The sequence below is a fragment of the Prunus mume genome, linkage group LG8 (assembly GCF_029339155.1).
Source record: "Prunus mume cultivar Tortuosa linkage group LG8, ASM2933915v1, whole genome shotgun sequence".
NCBI classification, from domain to species: Eukaryota; Viridiplantae; Streptophyta; class Magnoliopsida; order Rosales; family Rosaceae; genus Prunus; species Prunus mume.
The window spans coordinates 14,366,991-14,391,229 of record NC_142705.1 but is presented as its reverse complement, the minus strand read 5'-3'; the positions used below and the strand labels follow the sequence as shown (position 1 = coordinate 14,391,229).

The window sequence follows — 24,239 nt, the reverse complement described above, 5'->3', positions numbered from 1 at the left end:
ATTTTCCTCTTCTTCTTCAGATTTTGGCAGATAGGCTCTCGGATAGGCAATCACTTCTGTTTTTCAGCTGCCCCTTGTGATATTTTACCCGTGATGGTTAGTTTGATTCCTTTTCTGGACAGCTCCCTGCTTTCCTGCTTATCCCTCTCTGAGATTGTAACTTGCTTATCTCCTTGGGAGAATTACCTTCTCTGAAAAGACAGAAGAAAAATCTCTGAATATACATATATAAGAGGGATTTGATCTTCAGTTCTTCAGAATCAACTTGATGTCATGAACCCTTCAATCACTTCTTCTATGGCAGTTGCCATTGCGACTTCCGCCATTGCTGACTTTCTTTGTCCCAGAGGCTGCCATTGCTGACTTTTTATCCCAGAGGTTGCCATTGCTGACTTTTTATCCCAGAGGTTACCACGCGGGATTGTTCCTACAGGCTCCCTCTTCCTATTTTGGGCCTGTGAGGCCCAAATCAGCCTTGTTTGCTCTGATGAGCCTTGGGCTGGACTCTTACAGTTTTTCGGGCTTCCATCTTTTCGCTGGGCTGGGTGTGTCAATTTTTGGCCCAAACAACCTCTTTGCAAACTCTTCATCTCCTACCTTAATACCCATTTGCCCCCTCCCCCAGAAACACTTAGTTTTCTCTTCAGTGCTAAACTCATGACAATTTTGCTCCCATGCCACAAGTTTCTCATGCAAAGCTAGAAAATTTATTTGTAAGCTGTTGTTATTTTTGTTGGTGAAGTAACCAAGGTGTTCCCTAAGGCATCTCTGTCCTTTCGAAGCATTCTTGGGGCTTGATCTTCGAACTCAGGCTCAAGGGGAAATTTCATCCATTTTGCTATTTACGGCAGCCCAGGCCCATAATAGTTGCCGGAACGAAAAAGCCTTTACAATAAGTAATAGTCTCGTCCCCCAAAAAACTTGTATGAAATAGGGATAAAACCACCTCCTAATCCACTCCAAGAAGCACATATCTATGTCCCACTTCCTAGTCTTCCGCATCATGTCTCATTTTATCAGCTCTATGACACATCTATGTGTTAGAAATATGCCCTTAAGTCAAACATGTGATGTTGCTTTCTTGATATTTCACCATCACTAATAGGCACAATAGTTGTTTTCAACCATGATATTTGGTCTATTATCATAATTAGGCATGGGCACGGATCAGTTCGGAACGGTAGAAGACTCTTCCGTTAACCAAACCAAAGACTTAAGTAGACCATTTTCTCTTCCGTTAACCAAATCAAAGACTTCGGATCGGTTAACCTAATATTCTGTTCGGATTGGTTCGGTACGCCGACAGTATCGTAATAAAAACATACTAATAAAAATACAATTTATAATACTTTCACATAACATAAGTTCTTGAACAAATACACCAAATTATCCTTGTAAAATATAAAAATCCAATAGTCTAATTCATCCAAGTATTAAATCAAATAACTTAGTCACTATATCATTCAATATATACTCAAGATGTAATGAGAACCACTTGTGTATGCTATTTGAACATTTGAGTGTTATTTTTACTAAATTCTCTACATTTATGTAAATGATGTTGACATTTGTTCCAGATAGGGTTCTTTAGTTTTTCATGCTGAATCCAACCATATAAAGAAAATAAAATTTTGATTAACGGTTAGAAAGTTACAGGTAAAAAAGGGGACAAAGGTCAAAACTGGAAACATAGGAAATTCATAAATTCATCTCTGACAAAAAAGTGCTACAATACCCGAGTGATAAAGAAGTGATAGAATGGTGATAAAGAAGTGATACAACAATGATAAAGGAGTGATACAAAGTGCTAATTGTATTTATCTTTATTTTCTTGTTTTGTAGTTAAATAATAGAATAAGTATAAATATCGGATCGGTACGGATTTCCGTCGGGTTAGAAATATTGTTCCGTTAACCAAACCAAATATCTCGGTACGGATCGGATCGGAATAATTAAAATTAAAAAATAATTATTTAACCAAACCAAACCAAACCAAACAGTCGGTACGGTATGGTCGGTACGCAGATAATTCGAATGAGATGCCCACCCATAATTATAATAGTAAAACAGCAAGTCCATGGAATATGAAATTGTATGAGAGCTATGCAATGAGATTGGATATAAGGTGTAATACCCCGAAAAATTCAAGATGGATTTTCATATTTCACTTAAATATAATATTATGGTGAATGATGATTATGAGTATTTTATCAAGTGATTTTAGATTGAAAGTATTGGATTAAATGTGTTTAATTTCAAGTTGGACAAAAATGCCCTTACAAACATTTTGTGAATTTTTCAAAGTAAGTATAAGAAATTGAAGTGAGACCATTATGATTCTCAAGTAGAGCAATAATATTCAACTCAACGAACTCATAAGAGATTGTTTCTAAATTTTGGGCCAAAATGACCAAAATACCCTCATAGGCCAAAAAAAAAGAGAAAAAGAAGAAGAATATGAAATGTGGACAACCCACTCTCCTCCCATTCTTTCCCCCTTGCCTCAAATTTTCAAATGCACAATCATTTTGGAGATGAGTTGGTATAGATGAGTCATTAGCCTAAGGTATGAGTTGGAAGGGCGAAAAAGTATCTCGCGCTTATTGATTAGTGCGAAGAAGTCTGCAATCAAAGTGGATACTTGTTCTTGATGGTTATGTAACTATTAAATTTTGTTTTGGATATTTATTTTTAATAAAAATATATTTAAAGGCTTATTCTAAAATCCTTGTAGGTGATCGAGCACGTAGATCACTAACTAAACGATTTCTTCCCGAATGCGATGACGGAGTTCTTCACCTCTATGATTGATAAGAGAGTTTACATGAACTTCATGCATGCAGTTCAAATTTCTCTTGATTGAGATAAATATATGATGAACAAGTTTCAATGTTGGTGTCTGATTTTGTTGATTCATTCCTTCTTCACTTACTGATTTTTTGATATCTTACTTTGATTTAGTCCTTCATGATTTTGCAGAAATCCTTCCTCTGACTGCTTTTCACTTACTCATTTTTTATGTCTTACTTTCAAGCTTGTCAAACAGCCAGAAGGGTTCATGCTCAGACATCTCTTCCAAATCCAAATACCTCATGGGAGACTCTAGCTGAAAACAAAGACAAACATACAGTTTTTGTTACAAAAGATCCAAACTGACAAAGCGACTGCAAAAAAAAAAAAAAAAAAAAAAAGGGAAATGCAAAGGTTACCTTAGATGTAAGATTCTTGGAAGAATTTCAACAAATGAATTAACGGTCTGCCAAGCCTGTCTAGGCCCACCTCCAGATCATGGCCGTTGAAACCTTTGTTTTGGAGGTGATTAATTGTCATGTAAAAGTGTTCATCATATATTAACCTCAACCGAAAGAATTGGAACCTCATTTAGGATTTAGGATTTAGGGTTTATTGAAAGAATTTTATAAATCAGTTGACTGATAATTTAAGGTGAAATTGAAGTGTTATAATGTAGGATACACATATTTTTTTAATTAAAAAAGGGAATTTGGGGCGGATTTGAGAGGTAAGCCCCCCTGTTCGGGGATGAGGATAGAGATTCTAAAAATAAATAAATAATCACATACCCGTTCCCTAACCATCCCGTTACCATCCTTAGACTCCAAACACAAAATCACTAGGGAAGTAGACCACTTAACTTCCAATTCTTAAGGGTTGGATGCATTTTGCCATCCCTAAATTCGAACACAAAATCACTAGGGAAGTCAGTCCACTTTGACTTCCAAATTCTTCAGGTTGGATTCATTTATATATATATATATATATATATATATGCAGAGAATGATGAAACATTCAAAATACCAGAAAATGTCATTTGTTAATCCCAACATTAATAATAAAATTATTAATTAAATGAAGATAATATGGTAAATTCACACATTTTCCTATTTTAAAAAATTTAAAATTGAAAGAAAAATCATATAATAAATCCTATTTTTAAGGAACACAACTACCCATTATCTTTTTTAATTCTAAAATAAATTTAAATTTTTTTTAAAAAAAGCTTCTCACAGCGGAAGCGCATGCAGAGAGGCTACTATATATAAAGCAAAAGACAGAGAATGGTAAAACATTCCAAATACCAGAAAATGTCCTTGGTTAATGCAAACATTAAGAATTGAAATTATTAATTAGATAAAGATAATATGGTAAATTAACACTTTTTCATATTTAAAAAATTTTAAAATTAAAAGAAAAATTAAATAATAGATTCTATTTTTAAGAAACACAACTGCCCATTATATTTTTTAATTCTAAAATAAATTAAAAATTTTAAATAAATTTAAATATAAAAAAAAAACTCCTCGTAGACGCGGAATGGCACGCGGAGAAGCTAGTATCCACTTAAATTTAGTTTTTTTTTTCTTTTTGGCTTAGGGTAACTAACTCCAAAAAATAAAAATAAATAAATAATAGAAAGTAATGCGAAATGTAAAATTCAGGGTTGAGGGTTTAGCCCAAAATAATAGCCCAGTGGAAAATACGCTCAGAGAAAACACGAGCACGCGACGCGACGAGAAAAGACTGAGCAGTGCACACGAACGTCTTCTTCGTCTTCAACCAAATCGTCGTTGTATTCTTCTTTTTCTGGTTCGAATTGTGCAGTTCGGAGTTCTCTTTGATAACTATCCAGTCGCTTATGTATTTGCTTGGTTTTTTTAGCAGAAGTGAAAACCTGAGGTACCCTTTTCACAGACAAACACTCTGGTCTCAGCCACTATGGCGCAATTGAAGTCCATTTCCGCATTCTCGTCCTCCAACCTCGCTTTTCACGGTCCCAAAAGAGGTACATTCTTTTTAGCAGAGAAATGGTACATATTCTCAACAGCAAATTCTGGGTGTGGTAATAGGCTTATAGAATTCGAGAAGAAAATAGGTTCCTTTTGTTCTTAGAGAAAGCGTAATTCATTCCAGATGCTTAAGGATTTTGTAAAATTTGAGGATAAATTAGCAGCACCAAGATACTTAAAAATAGTTGGGTTACTGTGTGATGGATGGTATACTCTGATATAACGTGTATCCCATTTTTTGTTTATATGAGCAGAGTCGTATCCATATCATGGCAAAGTTTGTTGTCCAGGGAAATTATCTTCATTTCAAGAGGTAGCTATGCCTATATCCATAATGCCCTATACATATCAAATTGCCCTCACCTTGTGATTATTGTTGATTACTTGATTTTGGTTTGTTCCTGACTTGTTTGCCTCTTTTTAAATTAAGTTATTATTTTTACTTATAACTTGTTTCTGTAGTTGGGGGCTAGAAAGAGTGAGCTACAGGGGAATACATTTGCGGTTACTAGTAGCAATGGAATTGTAACTAGAGCTCATAACAACCAAGGTGGGGTTGCCTAGTCAGTGGTTCTTTCATATGTTGGCCTTGGTTCTGATTTTGGATGTTACTGCTGTTGTTCCGTTTTATTTAAGTTTAAACAACGTTTTTTGTTATGGAATTTGATCTAAATCCACACATGCCATATTTGTTTATTCTTTTTTTTTTTCTTTTGTGTTGTTTTTACTGAACACCCACATATGTGCATAATATAAATGTATTCTGGCACCTCAGTTATTAAAGTGTACTTAATGAGTTCATTGCAGTGATCACATATGGTGAGATGACATTAGTGAACGTTTTGAACTGTGAAAAGTTTTGCAAATTAGTATTTCGTATACATGTTGTGCATTTCCGTTAAGGTACACACATAGACAGTAGAACTTCTGTAAAGATGCATGGGTATGTTAGGTGGCATTCTAGTTTAAGGCTAGCATTCTAGCTCATGGGAGAGCAAACAAAAGAGCAGATCCTTGCCTCCCCTGATGTTTATTTCTGAGCTGCTGAACTCACTTAAGCCTTCAGTATAGAGAATTAGAGAATAAGGTAGAGAAGACTCTTCCAAGCTTCTAGTTTTCTTTTACTGTAAAACATTGGCTACAGGTATGTTTCCTATGATTGTTTATTTTAAGCATGCAATAACCTTATAAATCTGTGTCTTCAAAAATTATTTCGTGATGAGGTTTTGAAACCCCCTTTTAAGTCATAGCATAGCTACAGATACTTCTTCCAAATTGACTTTCATTGGACAGTTAGGAATATGTTTAGCTACAGAAAAATCAGAACTGTTGGATCGCATATTAACATCTCAAGAACTTTGGCGTATACATCTACTTAGTGAAGGGTGGTTGTGAATGGATTAAACATATGGATAAGTACTGTGAAGAGCATGTATACGTGTGTATGCACGTTGGAAGGTTAGAGAGATAAAGGAGTTAAAAGAGATGCATGTTACGTTGATCAGCTCCTGATAGTATTAGCTAAGAGGGAATCATTTTTTCTCAATCAAGAATTCCTCAATTGGATAGATTCACTTATTTCACACAATTTCTTTCCATTTTCTAAGTTCACTCTTCCATTGGTTCTGTAATATTTGAGGTATTAGATGCTAATGTAATATTTATCTTGAAATGAATGCAGTTATTAGAGCAGTGCTGCCCACTTATAGTGAGACAGAAGTATCTGGATCTACAAAGGAAAGAGGATTACGTGGCAAGTTGAATAAGGTTGTTCTGGCCTACAGTGGTGGCTTAGATACATCAGTCATCGTTCCGTGGCTAAGGTAATCCCCCTGTTTTCTTTTATCATTTCATTGACCGTTGTAGTGATCCCCTCCACCAAAAAAAAAAGTAATTATGTCTCGTGGAGCATGAAACTCATCATGAATGGATTTTCTTTTTGATGTCAATGCAAATTCTGGAAGTTCTTGAATAATAATTTTTCGAGGAACAATAGCTTTCATGTACAGGGGCCATAAATTGCAGCCGTATCCATATTCCAATAATTATTCAATTTGTCTCATACTTTCTGGATAGTTTGATTGTAGAGGAAACATATAAGGAGGTTTATAACAAACTTTTGGCTAATGCTTATGAAAGGAGTTTAAGGGATAATGCAACAATGTTATGCAGTTAATAAAACATAACAATTTATCCTCTTTATGTCTGCACATATCTTAACTTCTCAAGATTTGCTTTATTGCCATACTCTTTCACAGAATAGTTGAGATACTTGCAAAATATGGTTTTTTTTTTACTGCAACTTATAAGGATTATAAAAAAAAATTACTGTCTGATTAAAGATTAGTGAAATTCCTTATTGGATAGTTCTCTTCTGTTGCTCAATACAGCCTGTTTCATGTACCCAATGCACCATTTCGTTTCGCCCACTGTTAATGCTTGTTGATGCATATTGCATATGTTGTTCTTGTGTTTTCCAAGGCCACAGTTAACTTGCTAGCTTGTACTTCTGATTATTTACTTCATTTTTATGGTTTTGTGCAACTATTTTTTTATTTGCAGGGAGAATTACGGTTGTGATGTTGTTTGTTTCACAGCTGATGTTGGCCAAGTAAGTTGGAATTAGCAATATCTACTTCAAAGTCAAAACTTTCTTGTTTCTGCAATGCACCTTAGGGCGGTAATAATTGCTTCTGACTTGTGTGCTTGCTATTTTATCTAAAATTTTAGGGTTTAAAAGAATTGGAAGGTCTGGAAAAGAAGGCCAAGGCCAGTGGGGCTTCTCAGTTAGTAGTAAAGGATCTAAAGGAGGAGTTTGTAAACGACTATATATTCCCTTGCTTGCGAGCTGGTGCCATATATGAGAGGAAATACTTGCTGGGGACTTCCATGGCCCGCCCTGTTATTGCTAAGGTGATCTCTCAATATGATGTTTTGTTTTAATTACAAAAACATCACCTTTATGGATTGATATGTGGACAGCCAAGATACTGCCTTTTGGATTTCTTAAATATGCTCTTCTGAGGTCTGTTCTGTCTGGTTTGTTGCTGAGTATAGCTCCGTAGTAGCTCAGTTTTTGAATTTGACACATATTTTGTCTTGTCTGTGTCATGATATATCTATACTCCTCTCGTTTAAAAAAATATTATAACTACATACAACGACATTCCTGAAAACAGGCCATGGTAGATGTTGCCAAAGAAGTTGGAGCTGATGCCGTAGCTCATGGATGCACTGGGAAAGGAAATGATCAGGCATGCCTTGCAATGCAGCATTTAATATCACAACTCATGTATTTTTTTTTTCTTTGGTCATACCAACTCATGTATTTCTTCTGACACAACCTATCTTGTCTGCTTAGGTTCGTTTTGAGCTGACCTTCTTTGCTCTCAATCCCAAACTAAATGTTGTGGCTCCTTGGAGGGAGTGGGATATTAGAGGTAGAGAAGATGCTATTGAATATGCTAAGAAGCATAATGTGCCTGTTCCAGTGACAAAGAAATCCATATACAGCAGAGACGGCAATTTATGGCACCTTAGTCATGAGGTATAATCTTTACAACTCTTTTTTGTTTTGTCTGGATAACTACTATCTTGTCATATGAAATCCTTTGCTTCATCTTTGGCTTTCTAAAATTCTCTCTGATTTGTGTATATATTTATGGAATTGATCAAAGGGTGATATTTTGGAAGACCCGGAAAATGAGCCTAAGAAGGATATGTTCATGTTAACAGTCGATCCAGAAGATGCACCAAATGAACCTGAGTAAGTTCCACTTTGAACCTATGTGTATTAGCTTTTACTTTGTGTTATGAGTGCATTTTCTTATGCATCTTGCCCATGCTTTCATTTCCTAAAGGTATGTAGATATCGGGATTGTTTCCGGTATTCCAGTTTCAGTCAATGGGAAGAAGTTGTCACCAGCATCTCTACTTGATCATCTAAATCAGATTGGTGGAAAACATGGAATTGGCCGTGTTGACATGGTTGAAAACCGGCTCGTTGGTATGAAGAGCCGTGGAGTGTATGAAACTCCTGGAGGCACCATCCTATTCGCTGCTGCACGTGAGCTGGAGAATCTAACACTGGACCGAGAAACAATGCAGGTTAAAGATTCGTTAGCCCTGAAATACGCAGAGCTGGTGTATGCAGGCAGGTGGTTCGACCCGCTTCGCGAATCTCTGGATTCATTCATGGAGGAAATCTCGAAAACAACAACAGGATCAGTAACTCTCAAGTTGTACAAGGGTTCCATTACTGTGACCAGCCGGAAGAGCCCATACAGCCTGTACAGGCAAGACATCTCCTCATTTGAGAGTGGGGATGTCTATGATCAAGCTGATGCAGCTGGGTTCATTAGGCTGTATGGCCTTCCCATTAGGGTGCGAGCGATGCTGGACTCTTGAGGGCTCACTCGGCTGTTGTCTTATTTTCATTTTTATTGTATGTTAGAACCAAGGAGTGAGCAGGTTATATAAATATTAGACAGTGGTTTGAACAAAAATAGGACATTTTGGAAAAAGTAAAAGGAGAGAGAAAAATTTTAAAAGAAGCAAAAATGGACAAAAATGCCCTTATTTATTTTTAGATTTCCTAAGGAATCAATACATTTGCATGTCTTTGATTTGAAAGTTGAGTGGTTTTTTTGTCTTTTTTGAAAAAGCTTTGACTTTTTCAAAAGTAAAAAAAAATTTTTTTATGTCTAAAACCTAAAAAACCTAAAATAATAATTTCTTTATAAATAAATTAGTTATGAACGTTGAAAGATTAGCCAAAAAAAAGTTTTATAAAATTAATAGCAAGGAACTCACAGTACATTACAACTTAGAAATAATTGCACATATTTAATTATAAAAAAAAGGTGTTTTCAATTCGAAAGTTTTTGAGTTACTTTACACTACAATGTTGTTTGTCATGAAATAAATTTTGCAAAAGAGATAGAAAGGAAAAACAGTAATCAATAAAAAAGGGCCTTCACTTGTAAACCAGTGATTTCAATAAAAAAGGATCTCCTTTCTCTTTGTAGTTTAAACTATCACTTGTATTAAAAATTAAAAATTAAAAAAACTTGATTATGCTCGTCTCCAAGTTCAGCTTCTATTAGTTTTTATAAATATTTTTTTTTTAAATCTATTAACACCAATTACACAAATGCAAATCACTAACGAATTTGCTTGGTATTGAATTACGAAAGAAAATGGAATGGGAAGAAGAAACGTCATTATTAAAATGAATAAATTAATTTGCTGTACGGCCATGATATACAGATGAAAGATACTTGTTGCGTGGAGCTTTTAATGAATGGTGAAGACTCAAATTATTGGTGAATCGAAGGCTAGAGTTTGAGTAGAGCGCAATGGAAAGTTTGTAATATCTTCGGCTGAAAGGCCAGGGCCGTAAGGAGCTGAAGGGTTTAGGGTTTTCACTGAGTTCTAATGATGCTATTAATGGTTTTTTTTTCTCTGTTTAGACAAGTGTCATTAGGAGTTCTGTCCAAAAGAAAAAGTGTCATTAGGAGTTAAAATTACAGAACTGCATATGCACTCTAATTCTTCATAACCACTTCCAACTACAAATGCCTTGCCAACACATCACTCATTAGCTACAAAATAAAAATGCTGCCCAAATGAAAATGAAGAAAATATATAAAAGCATTATCATTATATAATACAAAATTTGACACTAACACAACTCTGTCATCCCCACATTTGTATTCAACCCGAACCCAATGTTCATATGGGATTCATATATGCTACCATGTCATATTAAGAATATCATCCCAACTCATTGGATAATTTAGACATACACATATTAATCATACATTAGTCGGACAAAAATGACAACCCTAATCAATGATCTACTGTTTTCTCCCAACCTTTTTGTGCTTGAATAATTTGATGGATTTATTACTATTAGTGCCAGGTCTCTGCCTCCCAGCTGCATCCTTGCTCATATTTGTTTCATCTATCTTCCTCTTGCGACCACTTTTGGGCCCTTTATTATAATTCTCTTTGTTTGTCTTTCCACTTCTTTCTGGCTGGTCCTTAACTGATTTTACACCATCAGATTGCCTACCTCTCCCAGCACGCTTCAGTCCACCCCAAGAAGACATATGAAGCTCATTCGTTCTAGGGTCGCTGGGCATGTGTTTCTTCGCCCTTTTTCTCGTTCTATTTTCCATTGATCCATTCTTTTCAGGTTGCATACCAAATCCCTTGCGTTTTCTATCCTCCATCCTTTAAGAAAGAGTTCAACAGCAGTGAGACAATGTAAACTAAATACAGTTAGTATATTGGCAAATACAACTGGTCAGTACAATGATATCAGACCTTTTGGTTGAAGAATCTTCATGACTTGTATCTATATCGGTTGTGGCAATTTCGTTGGAACTTTTCTTGTTATGGCGGCTCTGCAGTAACATTGCACGGTAAATTCAGTTTCTGATGTCACACATTGAAATTTGATTCATCAACTCAGTTCAAATCAACAGATTAGACATGTCAACAAATTCGGCTCAGCTAAATGATTAATTTTCTTTTGATAATGTTTCAATGTGAAAATTAAGGCAATAATAGGAAACAATCATAAAAAAGAGGAATATGTATTATGTGCGACATGAAGGTTTAATTCTGGCCAGCACGTGTTAAAACATGGGTACCCCGAACTTAACCATCAAATCACCTTTTCAAAAGGTTCAATATATGGAAACTCAACATGTCAAACATAAAAGGAAAATTACCTCCAAAATACCCTTGACAAAATTCTTGTATTTATCTGGCGTAACTAACTGAACTGCTGCAGTACCACACTTCCTTAACAGAATCTCCATTATGATTGTGACCTGTAGATAAAACAAACATGATCAAGGTGCAAAAAACAAAAAATGTTTACATGCAAAAATGTGAATATGGATAAACATTCTACAAACATAAATATACGTGTGCATTTGTATAGCCACTAAAAGCATTATTGTTAAATATGTACGTGCCTTTGATTTGAAATGATGTCTCGAGACAGGTGACCATGGGAGAACTGCATTGACGATATCAGGAAGAAGATTTTGCAGACGTCTAGCTTGTAAGCAAGATACTAGTACTTTCACAAAGCCCAAAACAGCCTGTTAAATGTGCAGCAACTAACTCATTAGCATTTCAGGTCCAAAAAGAAGCTCATTGGCATAAACAAAAACAGAAAGAATAAAAAAACAAATGCCATCAGAAGTAACAACACTCACTTTTATAACTTCTAGAGCTTTTCCTTGCAGCAAAGATAAAAGAGAGGGAACAAGATCAGGCATCGAAAGACAAATATCTGTATCCTTATACATCAGCACTGATAGCACAGACACTGCTCCACTCTTTATGTGAGGTGATCCACCGGAAAGATAGCCCATTATCTGAATATTGTAAAATAATCAGTCGATAAACATACAGCAGACCAGAACCAGGTCATCCAACAAAGGCCTAATGTGAGCAAGAACGCTCATAAGGAAGACGGATTGGAGCATACTAGTTTCCATTCTCTACATATTACTTATATATGATTCTTTTTTTTCAGGATGTACAGTTAGTCTGTTGAGAAAATAGAAAGAGAATGAGAATCCAAGAGGAAATTAAATTACAATCAAATCAAGAAACTAGATCACCCTTATTAAACAAACTAGGAAAGCAAATATTAGGAGGGTCCTAATTACAAAATAATTCTATTTCCAACACACCCCCTAGAGCAGAAGCATTAACAATTATCATGTTCAGTTTGTTACAAAACTCAGAAACATAATCAAGAACTAGAAAACATAATAAGAAACTAAAAACTTTTGAACCAAGAAAAACTAAAAACACTAAAATAAATTTTAATATAGATACATATATACATACATCTGGATGTAATCCAGTCAAGCAATTTAACAATATAATACTAACTAGATTCCTCCACCAATCATTTGAGCACAGTACAAAACTAGCATTATCACATAAATGAGTAGCAGAGAGATGCATTTTGCCTCAAGAAAATAAGCATTATAAGCTATATCACTCATAAAAGAGCTTCAAGTGGGATAAGCAAACCACTTACCATGTTAATTAGCTTCTGGTAAGGTCCATCTGAACTGACACATGATGTGTCTCTCAAGCGAACACTTATTTTGTGGAGTATATCATACGCTGCTTCCCTAACTGCTTCATCCTTGGCCTACAAATCAAGAAACACCAAAAATTATTAACAGATCCGTGTCTTATATCATGAAAATTATGTGATGATTAGCCTTAAATACAAATCATTAGACCATGACAGCTTGGATATGCCACAGCCTATATAAAGAATCAGGCAAACCGAAGATTTAAAAGGCTCACACACAAAGAGGTGGAACAACATAAGAAGAACAATAACACAAGGATATATCAAAACAATGAACGAATCATCAAAATCTCAAAAGAGTTCTTACATCCTTTAACGTTACTATGATTTCATTGAGAATAAGAAACGACTTTGAATTTTCCACCTCTGAGTCTACCTGCAAAAATCATTTATAAAGATTAAACTAAGTGTTCAATTGACCACTTAATCCCACTAAAATGGCCATTGTTGCACATGCACATTGCAGAAAAAGTAAAGATGTTAACAGAGAACGAATATAAGATGTCGGAAAAAGTACGATTAGTACGCCATATTGATGACAGAAAAAACACATGATTTTCCCTACTTGCTGCAGCAAAAGTTATCCTTGGTCTGGTCATGAGACATTGAATTGTCACTATACAATTGCAATGGAAATACAAAGATGCATAAATTTGTTCTACACAAAATAAAGAATCAAATGGGATAAAAGAGTTGTTAATTAGAGAGTGCAAAAATCTACACATTAAAAACCAATTATAAGATCACACCAAGACTTCAAATAGCACATGAAAGCTGAGATGAAGTTATAACACCAGCACAGACCGAAACAGTGAATAGACACAGTTGTTAAAAAATAAAAATAAAAATTACTGTTTCACCCCCTAGACCTCGAGCTCACTCTCACTTAACCACCCAGAACTCAAATTTTCTCACTTTACCCCCCATTCTCCCACTCTGTCTCAAATGTTAACCCCTCCTCTCAACACTGTCTCATTTTCCCATTAAATGACCTTTCTCCCCTCCCCAACTCTTATCGCACACCCCCTCCCCCTCTTCTCTCTTCTCTCTATCTCTCTCTATCACTCTCACTCTCTCTGCCTCTCTCTTCTCTCCTCTCCCCTCCCCAGACCCAACCCCCACTCCAGACCTAACCCTCCATGGAATTACTCAACACACCCAAACCACCACCACTCAAAAAAATTTCAAAAAATCTCCTCGACAGCCACTCCCCATCTTCTCTCTCGGCAGAGAGAGTGAGAGTGAGAAAAGGGCACAGAGAAGAAAGAAGATGGGAGGGGTGGGGTGCGATGGGGATTGGGGAGGGGAGAGAAGAGAGAGGCCTAGAGAGTGATGGGATGGGAGAGAGAGGGGGAGGCAGAGGGTCGGAAAGGAGTAGGGTGCGCTGGGGGTTGGGTCTAGGGAGGGGATAAGAGAGAAGAGAGAGACCTAGAGAGTGAGAGTGAGAGAGAGAGAACAGGAGAGGTGGAGGGAGGGAATGGGTGGGGCGCGATGGAGGTGCGCTGGGGTTGGGTCTGGGGAGGGGATGGGAGAGAGAGAGGCAAAGAGTGTGTGTGTGTGTGTGTGTGTGTGTGAGAGAGAGAGAGAGAGAGAGAGGCAGATAGAAGAGAGAAGAGGGGATGGGGTAGGGTGGGATGCGATGGGAGAGAGAGAGAGAGAGAGGCAGAGAGAAGAGAAAAGATAGAGGGGCTAAAATTACTAGAATGCTCATGCCACCACAGCACACTTAACGGTTTTGTGGACAGAAATGGACAGAAGTGGTAAGGTGAGAAAATTTCATCAATTTTTAGAGATTCAGGGGGTAAAGTGAGGAAATTTGAATTCTGGGTGGTTAAGTGAGAGCAAGCTCGAGTTCCAGGAGGTGAAACAGTAAATAAGCCAAAAAAAACCATTGAGTTGGAAAGTATCCAGAATTAGAATTATGACAAAAGGACAAAGTGGACGGGAGAATAATAATTTTACTCTATCCAATCACACCAAGCAAGGTGTTAAAAGTTGCATGTAAAGAAAATGGTAGTAGTTTAGCAATTCCAATATCACACGAGATAAAAGAGAATTTTGGACAACTTCTGGGGGAAGTTGTTCTCAACTCGTAAGATATGATAGTAAAATTGGACCATAATAAATAATTTATGCAATTCTAAATAGTAAACAACCTAGCAAATGCTTTCAAGCTATACACTAACAAGTCGACATCGAAGCATGCATCAGAACCATCACACCACTTTTGTCACACCTCACAATAATATTGATGTCTACTTTTATCATCTTGAGTCATGAAATAAGCTCATACAGAGGTGCATGCAATTTATAAAACGATCAGTTAGGTTCTCCATAACATTGGGTAAATTCAGAACTTCATGTAATTAGGATAGAAAAGGAGATTTAGGAAATTAAAAAAAAAACCATAAAAAGGATCAGAGGAAAGGAGTGGATGAAGTGAAATACACACAGATGGAAAAGCTAGAGTCACATGTCCTCTCTATATTTTTCTCACTTTTCTGAAACAAATTAAGTGACCTTCTACTACTGTATCAAGAACAATGGCAAATTACAACGTTTATAAATGATAGATATGCATGACATTCGTAAAGAGATAATTCTGACCTTCAAAGTATGAATCATTAAAGTCTGGAAACAAGCGAAACGACTCTTTAGAGAATGGATATCAACAGGAGATCTCAAACAAAGTAACAGATCAATCAACTCAGCAAATTGGGAAGAACAGAACCAAGTATGCTCCTGCATTAGTTTCAAACATACAGGGAATAGGAACTTAAGCCATGAACAAAGCAAAAAACATTATCTATGGAAAGTTTAACCAAGATATCAGTGCAAACCTCTAGAATTCTGCTCAAAGCATGGTATGCTTCACGATTCGCTACCTCGTCATCATTCTAAATACAGAATAAGTATGATTTCAGAAATAAACAGCAACAAAAACAATAAAATGTACAAATAAAAATCATGCCATGAAAGCAATAAAAATCAGCTTTATACCTGTAAAGTATCTTTGCAAACGTAAAGATTAGATTGATGAGATCCTCCTTGGCTCCTTTAACAAGAGAAGATGCTAATTCCATTATCACACATCTGTATTAAAACTCAAACAAATTTAGATCACTTATTTAAAATAATAAATAAATAAAACAATTTGATGATATCATCAATGCAATTTATCACAAGGAAAGAACTAGTCGTCATAGCTCTTTAAGACATCTTAACATTTGCAACAACTCCAAGTTATCTAAAAGCTCTTTCATAATACTCCTAATTTAAGTCCAATGTCGCTTGAGCAGTGGCAGTGATTTTGACAGAGAACTTATATTTGGAACTGGAGGGAGCCATATTTATTATATCAAAAAAGGCGATGCTGTTCATTAAAGAAAAACCTCTTGTAATAATAAGTATAAAATTTCAAATACTGGATACACCTAAGTTGGACACCCTAGCCATCTTATAATTAATTGATAGATCCATAAAGCAGTTAACAGATAGATTCCTCACACCATGACAAATGAAGAGCCATGTATATTTGTCATCAAGTGGAAAGTCTCTAACACAGCCATGATTATGATTATAGCTATAGAACGACAGCAGTTGTACAGACGTTCAGAAGGAGGATAGCTCGAGCTTTTGATTAGCAAGTGCTGTTTCCTTTTGGTGAGAGTTAGCTAATTCTTTATCTGATCTAGTTATAAGTTTAAACATCTTACCAGAGGAGATTGTTATAAATGACAACAAAACACTTGGACCCCAACCCAAGCAAATAAAACTGAAAGCAAAACAAGCTGTTGAAACATGTAAAGCTCATTCTTAAATTTTCGGTACAAGGGCCCCATAAATATGTCCTTAAATGAAATAATGAACACTCAATGCATAATTATAGAACCACAAAACAGACAAACCTCACTTATAAAATTTCTGCACTTCTATACAATGTGGAAGAAAGCCTCTAGCTTACCTCTGAGCATCTTTCTCTCTAGTACTCAGGTTGCATTGTTCTTCACCAGATGATGCATCCGTATGACTCTCCACCTTTCCAAATTCATCCCCACCATCTTTGAACTGGAACTTCTCGAGCAATGATTCGAAAATCTTCTTGGAAATGGACGAATCAGTTACTGAAGCCAAGCATCCTATGGCATCCTGAAAAATGAAAATACATATTATTTGAGTCAACATGGAGACAAATATCATATATATGTATATAAGAAAATTTATCCAGGTTCGTCAAAAGCTGTCCAAAGTTGTACCAGAGTTGGATCTGATTCAACATTGTATACTACAAAATTCAGGACAGTGAACCAAACCTAGTTAAGACCAACCCTAGTGGACAGTAAAGTGCTTCACCTACAGTTGAGTACACAGGCGTCCCACATAGTGCAAACTAAACAGCTTAAAACCAGTTGGTTTGAGGTTATGCTGACAATTTCTGGCTAGTTAATAAAGTTTAAACAAGGGAAAAACTGAAAAACCTTTAGATATGAACGCTTCCCAGGCGGTGAATCAAGAAATAAGTCTGTTAGTGCCTGAAGCAACTCAGCAGAACATGATGTCAAAGCCCTAATATTTCTGGTAGCAGTTTTCTTTGAATAAGTGGGTATGTGTTCAAACTTTGGCAACATTTCGTTCACATCATAGGAATTTGTCTCACCACCACCATCTTTTTGGTCAAGTACTCTTTTGTTCTGATTCACAAGAACCTAGACAAAAAAAATCACAAATACAATAGGAAACGTGAATACAATAACAAACTTCAAGTGAATTATTTGGATTCCAATTATTGTGAAGGAGAAATCACCTGCAAGGCAACTGCAATATTTTCATGCATTAAGGAGTCCTTCAGAAATGTCACTAAAACCTCAGCCAAAGATCCAAACTTTTGGCATATATCAGTTGGAAGATTACAGAAAGCAGGTAGCAATCCCAACAGATCACGTGCATGAGCCTGTAGATCTTGACTGGTTATTGACTTTTTAACTGGAAAAGGAGCAAAAGAAAATGTGATGTCCAGAAACGGGTGACTTATGTACAGTGACATATTGCATTTTATGGAAGCCATTGAAAATTTAAAATAAAATAAAAGAAAATCAGAGGAAAGAATAGGGTTTGAGACAGAAAAATTTATCCCTCACTTCATTGCATTTGTACTCCTCATCATACCCAGAAAGGAAAAGACTCATCTCATATAGAGGTGGTGAGACTAATAACAAAGGTAAAACATGTTTCGAAGAAAGTTTCAAGATATAGTAAGAACAAATCTTCCTATCTTCGAAAAAACAATAAAACAAAACAAAAAACAAAAACAACCAGCCAGAAGGCCACTAGTATTTTTATTTTAGACCTCTCTTTATTCTCATGTGACTAGGATGTCACCTAATGAGTTGAACGGGTAAGCTTTAAATTGAAATTTATGTAATGAAAAGCTGAGAATCTAGAGTTGTTGAAAACGTTGTATAAAGGTTTTTTCAAGAATCTAAGTAAGAAGCATACTTTTTGTATCCATGCAAACCAAAAGGACAAGTTAAAACATTTCTTATTAAATTCATTATTCATAATGATGTACATTGTGCACTCCTATTTCATAGAAAAATAAAGATGATTAGGAAAGAAAAAAACTCAAAAGAAACTCTCTAGATTAATTGAACTTTATCATTTTTGTACATGACCATCCTCATTAAGGAGATATTTAAGCCAAAAAAGAGGAAGTATAGATGGGGACAGGAAAGGATAAAACTAAATCCTGCTGCAGCATCACAGCAGCCCATAGACACAAAAATCCATATATGCATGTGTCGAATTTATACTTTTTTGCAAATTCTATATGAATAGTTTGAAGAAAATACCTTTAGTACTGGCCCGACAAAAGGATTTCGCAAGAGGCATGATATGCTCCAAATAGTAACCCAATGATGCTCCAACAACATAATTCTTCAAAATAGGTATCAACCAAATGTTTAAACAGGTGAAGTCGCTAGCATTAAGAGAGATGGGCAAAAGTTCAAGAATCCTCTCTGGTCCCATAGCTATTACTGCAGTTCCAATACATTTCTGAAGCTGCAAGTTATGATAAAAGGGACATTAAACCGTTATACAGAGAGAGAGAGAGAGAGATTATTTTATAAGATCCTTAAACAAGGAATTGTTTCTTAACCCAGTAGATCAAACATGAACAGTTGACTGGTTGAGATGCATCTCACCCATTGCACATTTCAGTTATTCATATCTAACAAATTCTTGAAAATCAACTTATTTGAGAATAATTGTACTGATATATACATAAAAACATATACATATACACACACCTAAAGTGATAACAAGTAAAAAACAAATCCTTAAATAAGGATCCTATAGAGGGTAATTATATGTATGTGTGTGTGTAAATACATCTGCCCACGGCCCATCTATCTTCTCTTCTTTTTCATTTTCCTTCTGAAGAGATACACTTAACAGACCACAAAATCAAATAAATATTGTCAATTTCCAGCTGCAACACCCTCAAAAAAAGTAATGAATATTTAAGGACATCCAATGATTGTAAAAAAAAAAATCCACTGCACCCGGACACAAGCACATTTGAAGTATGCAGAAAATGAGAAGTTGGATCCAGAACAACAACCAAGAGACTTTATCGGATTTTATAACATTTGAAATCGCGCAAATTTATAATAAAAGATATGAGAAAACATAAGCAGCAATAAGGTGATAAATTACAGATATTAGTGGAATATTGCACCAAAGCGCTACCATTATTCCAAATGCCAAAAAGTTTTCGATTCAGACTTACATGATCAGTGTTAGATGTGTCCCCACTAGCAAGGGTCATTAAATTGGCAAGGTTGAGAAGAATACTTTTCATATAGATATAGGAGATTCCTCCTACAGTCAAACATCCAGAGTAACAATTAGAAATTGAATTACCAGTGAAAGAAACAATGTAAGATACAAATAGTGGAAAACAGTTCTAACCACTTGGAGAAGAAAAGATTTTGGAATTTGATTAATTTAAAAAATGGAATGACACAACCACAATAATTAATCCAAAAACCATTACAAACCCAACGAGTATGCAAGGTCATGAAGTTAGCTGACAAAGCTGCCAAATTACAAAAAAAAACCTAAATATATCAAACAATGCAATGTGTTTTTTAACATGAACAACAATAACTAACTGAAAAGTTAGCAAAATATATGAATGAAGTATTCGACTAATTTTTTTTAAAGGGAAACAGAATTTTATTAAAGTAGGAAATCTAATTACAAAGAGTGGATAAGGAATCCACAATATGAAGAAAGAGAAAAAATACAATAAAAGACCACTCAAATAGAGGTAAATTGGAAAAAGACACAAAATTCAAAAAATCTAGTCTCACTTCACAGCTGCTAACAAATCCAACATTAAAGAAGAATGAAAATAATCCCTCAAATCAGCCGAAACTGATTCTCAAAAAGCTGCCCAGAACCTCCCTGTCCCAGAGTTCATCTACCCTCGCACACTATAATCCCCAAAGATTTTTCTAACAAACTTGGTGTTCAGAAACTCAAAACAGCACTTTGGGATATGCCAACTAGCTTTGATCTCCCTAAACAATTTCCACCACAACTGTAAAGAATAAATACAAGGGAGAAAGACATGATCCACACTCTCCTCCTCATTAGGAGTTATGCACCAGTGTTAGTATTCAACTAATAACAATAATGATATGGCTATATTGTAGTTATGCAAATCCCTGATAAAAAGAAAAGTCATGTGAATCATCAATATATACATACCGAGCTTGAGGAACAGAGCAGATATAACGTCCAAAAGATGCTCATTTGGCAATCCTTTACAAGTGCTAAGGGCATCCTCAAAAATAGTGCATATTGATATTAATGCACTTGCTTTCATAGTCTCATGTCCTCCATCTTCAGAACATTGGCTTTCAGCCACCAGCAAACTTCTTTGATCCACAAATTGGCTTATCAGCTCTTGCAAAATACCTGAAGCATGTGCTGCAGTGCTAGCCTCAGAAGTCAAAAGACCTAGATGAGTTAAGGCGACATATTAGAGAGCCACAAGAAACAATTTCTGTTAAGTGCATAACATGACGACTATACCAAAAAATAGCTTTGGTTAAGAATTTATAGATAGATATGACGTATATCAAATACCCTCCACCAACATGTAAGCCAAAAAAAACCTCAACTAACAGGCACAATGTACATGGTCAGAAATGCAGATTAAGGTTCATCAACAGATATGCCTTTCTTATACCCTTCAGAATAGTGTAGCGCAAAAACTAATCACAAGACCGTTAAAAAGAAGCTTGACATCAACAACCAATTAAGGATGCTTAACATCTTGCAAACTGGTGTGGATTAACAAGTTACAAAAGAACACTGCAATAGCTTCATATTAAAGCACGGAAACAGGCCAGGAAACTTCAGTGGCAATATAGTATGGAGAAGAATCCCCACCAATCATGCCAGTTGCCTTAAAGATACATAATATTAAATGACAGGATGAGAATAATCAATTTATGAGCGTTCAAGACTATATTTCAACTGTAACAAGATTTAGTTAGTGACTAATGAAAATAAAAAAACAAAATTTGGCTAATCCATAGATGTTGACTTTAATACAGGAGCATCAAAGTGTCTAGATATAGTAAATACAATAAAGAAGCATACCCGCCACAGAACCACATACTAGAGGAAGATTATTAATCCACAATGTTGATTCACCAGTATGAAGTATGAACACAGAAGATTTTAGTAAGGTTGCTGCAGACATGACAGTGTCCAAGGGGTTCTTATCTCCCTTAGACACAAATGAAGCAAGAGAAGCTATAGCCTCCTCTGTCTCTGAAACAATCACATTAACTCTTGAGGTCTTAAATAATGCTTCAATAATTTGGAGAACATGCCTTGTGAGTGCTGAGAACCGTGAACCAACAAGCTTATTCATTTCTGAAAGAAGTTTTGAACTGACTTTTGCTGAGAGAAAGGGAACAGTAAGCTTCACCACATTTAGCATGTGAAGGACCTCTAGATTTTTAGGTCCATTTTTAGTCCGTGAACTTAATTCAACTGCTAAAGGCATGTAACCTTTGAGCTTAGACAGTACCAGCTTGCTCACCTCCTTGATAACAGCACGAGAGTGGAGCGACTTAAAAACACTCTCAAGACAATCTTGGGAACATTTACGGACCTGCAATAATGAAACTATGCGCATAAATTCTCCAGATATAAATAATCCAACTTCAATTAGTAAAGGGTAGCAAATACACAAAGCTCCCGTTATCAGAAGGTCTTAAATGGTCAGACCCAGCTTGCGGAGAGGCTGTTTTTGTTTCTTTCACCTCCAACTCACCAGAGAACAATATTACTATTAGACCAAGGCTAGCTCTAAACAATCTTACTATAAAATACTTGTATTGTCATTATGGTTTGCAAATAGTCATTAATTTTTTGACTTTCCATATAGAAGTCCTCCAAACTACCAAGCTGTTATGCACAAAGCTCATGCTCCCTATGCAGCTCACACCAAGTGTACACATTTTAAACCCACTTATGCTAATTATACGTAAACAACAACATAATCAAAGACCTCCTACAAAATTAAACAAAGAAATACACACCTTGGGTCGCCTATCGACGGAGAACTTGAGCAATGTCTCCAAACCCAATTTGATGGATCCCCAATTCTCCAAATCACAAAACCTCACCAAAACCCCCAAACATTTTATCAAAGCCCTCACGCTGGACATGGCCAGCCCCTCCTCTCTCTCCAGAAGCTCAATCAACATCGATACGGCCTCACCCGCCTTCCCTGACGAGACGCTCCGTGGAGGCATCAGCGGGAGCACCATGGCTAGAAAAGACAACAGCGCCGCTACGCCGGTGGGGTCCAGGTTCTGGGACGCGGAAGACGACATGTCGTCGATGGCGGAGATGGTGGCGGCGAAATAAGCCGGTGGAGTGAGGGGAAGCGACTCGGCGGCAAGGATTGAGCGCATTGCGGCGGCAGTGGCGAGGAGGTGGCGGTGCTGCGAAGCCGAGGACTTGGCGTAACGGTCCATGAGCTGCTGGCAGATGTCTGCGCCATCGTTGAATGGCTCTATTGCTTCTGCGTCTAGGTCTTGGTGGCGTTCTTCGTCCATGGTGGTTTTTGGTTATGGAGGGTTTTGGTGGCGTAAGGGAGAGGACGGGAGGGTTTTAGCGGTTTGGGTTTTGGGTTGGAAAGGTTGGGCTTCAAAAAGTTTTCAAACGGATAAAATTGGGTTTGGGCTTAAAGTTGAGGTTATAATCTTTTCTCCGGGCTTAGAGCATCCACATGGGAATGTATATGGAGTATATGTTAAATATACATCCCAAGTTACAGAATCGTCTCCAATGGGGAGATGTAAATGGATGTAAATATATATCACCACCATGGAGATGTAAAATAAAATGTATATTTACATCTATTTTTGCATCCCTTGCAGATTGGACCCACCCGAGAAAAGAGAAGAAAAATGAAAAAAACAACATAAAAGGATGGGACCCACAGCTACACCCAATTTACACCCCATTAAAGCAAAAACATATTTACACCCGGATGTGTAAAGGGGATGTAAAAGTGATTTTACACCCCCGAATTTACATCTCATCACTGTGGATACTCTTATTACTTCTTATTTCTCAAACGTAATCTCTTTCTTTATTCCTCGTCATCTTTGGTGGCTCAATTTGGAATGAATTTGAGTTTAATTCAAGCCAGTTCTTATGAGTCCCACATTGGTATATTGGACTTGTATCATACAATATGTTAGATTGTTATTTCATTTAATTGAAATAGTCCAGTCTTGTCTAGTGCTGGGCAACCAAACCAATGCACGTTGTGAGGGGCTCACCGAACTAGACTCCTCGATGTTGAATTTTTGAAAACCAATGCTGAACCAACGGGAGGAGGAACCGACAACACTGATTAACCAAACCACCGGTTTGGTTGTAGTTTGGTTCACACGGCAACACCGAGATTTATCTTAGCTTCGACCAGATCTAATGATGGAGATGTAGATAGAAGGGAGAAAGTGGCGAGAAACATACATAGATGGATGAGAGAGAGAAACCATTGAGAGAGACAAAGAATGAGAGAAATTTTTTAGAAGATAATGGAAGTGTGGCCTGAGGAGTAGGGCTGGTTTTGAGATTTTGAGGGCCCTATGCAAAACTTAAACGGGAGCCATCAATCTAATATGAAAATATTTATTAAAAAAATTGCCATGACTTAACACCATAAAACAATTTTTCTAATAACTAAAATTGAT

The 24,239-nt window shown here is 36.3% G+C and overlaps 2 protein-coding genes across 7 annotated transcripts; one reads left to right on the top strand and one right to left on the bottom strand.

Annotated features, from left to right (window-relative positions):
- Positions 1-4,454: 4,454 nt before the first annotated feature.
- Positions 4,455-9,437, top strand: LOC103322021 (argininosuccinate synthase, chloroplastic-like). Of its 6 annotated transcripts, none has more exons than XM_016791834.2 (11): positions 4,455-4,605; positions 4,681-4,801; positions 5,060-5,118; positions 5,268-5,355; positions 6,487-6,628; positions 7,368-7,416; positions 7,536-7,718; positions 7,985-8,059; positions 8,167-8,352; positions 8,483-8,571; positions 8,666-9,437. In XM_016791834.2, the coding sequence occupies exons 2-11, from the start codon at positions 4,735-4,737 to the stop codon at positions 9,210-9,212; spliced, it is 1,485 nt and encodes a 494-aa protein (XP_016647320.1). In that variant the 5' UTR covers positions 4,455-4,605; positions 4,681-4,734; the 3' UTR covers positions 9,213-9,437. The 6 variants fall into 6 exon arrangements, with proteins under 6 accessions (XP_016647320.1, XP_088898892.1, XP_008222098.1 ...); XM_089042766.1 differs by having other exon boundaries at positions 4,678-4,801; XM_008223876.2 differs by having other exon boundaries at positions 4,456-4,582.
- Positions 9,438-10,433: 996 nt separating this feature from the next.
- LOC103322023 (ARM repeat superfamily protein) lies at positions 10,434-23,166 on the bottom strand. The gene is made up of 18 exons (XM_089043033.1): positions 22,569-23,166; positions 21,619-22,138; positions 20,719-20,970; positions 19,733-19,824; positions 18,792-19,002; positions 17,747-17,925; positions 17,421-17,648; positions 16,907-17,091; positions 15,936-16,035; positions 15,783-15,839; positions 15,550-15,684; positions 13,250-13,318; positions 12,880-12,996; positions 12,041-12,202; positions 11,795-11,923; positions 11,546-11,647; positions 11,136-11,215; positions 10,434-11,042 (listed from the first exon to the last, which is right to left on the bottom strand). The coding sequence occupies exons 1-18, from the start codon at positions 23,088-23,090 to the stop codon at positions 10,664-10,666; spliced, it is 3,519 nt and encodes a 1,172-aa protein (XP_088899159.1). The 5' UTR covers positions 23,091-23,166; the 3' UTR covers positions 10,434-10,663.
- Between the last annotated feature and the right edge of the window lie 1,073 nt (positions 23,167-24,239).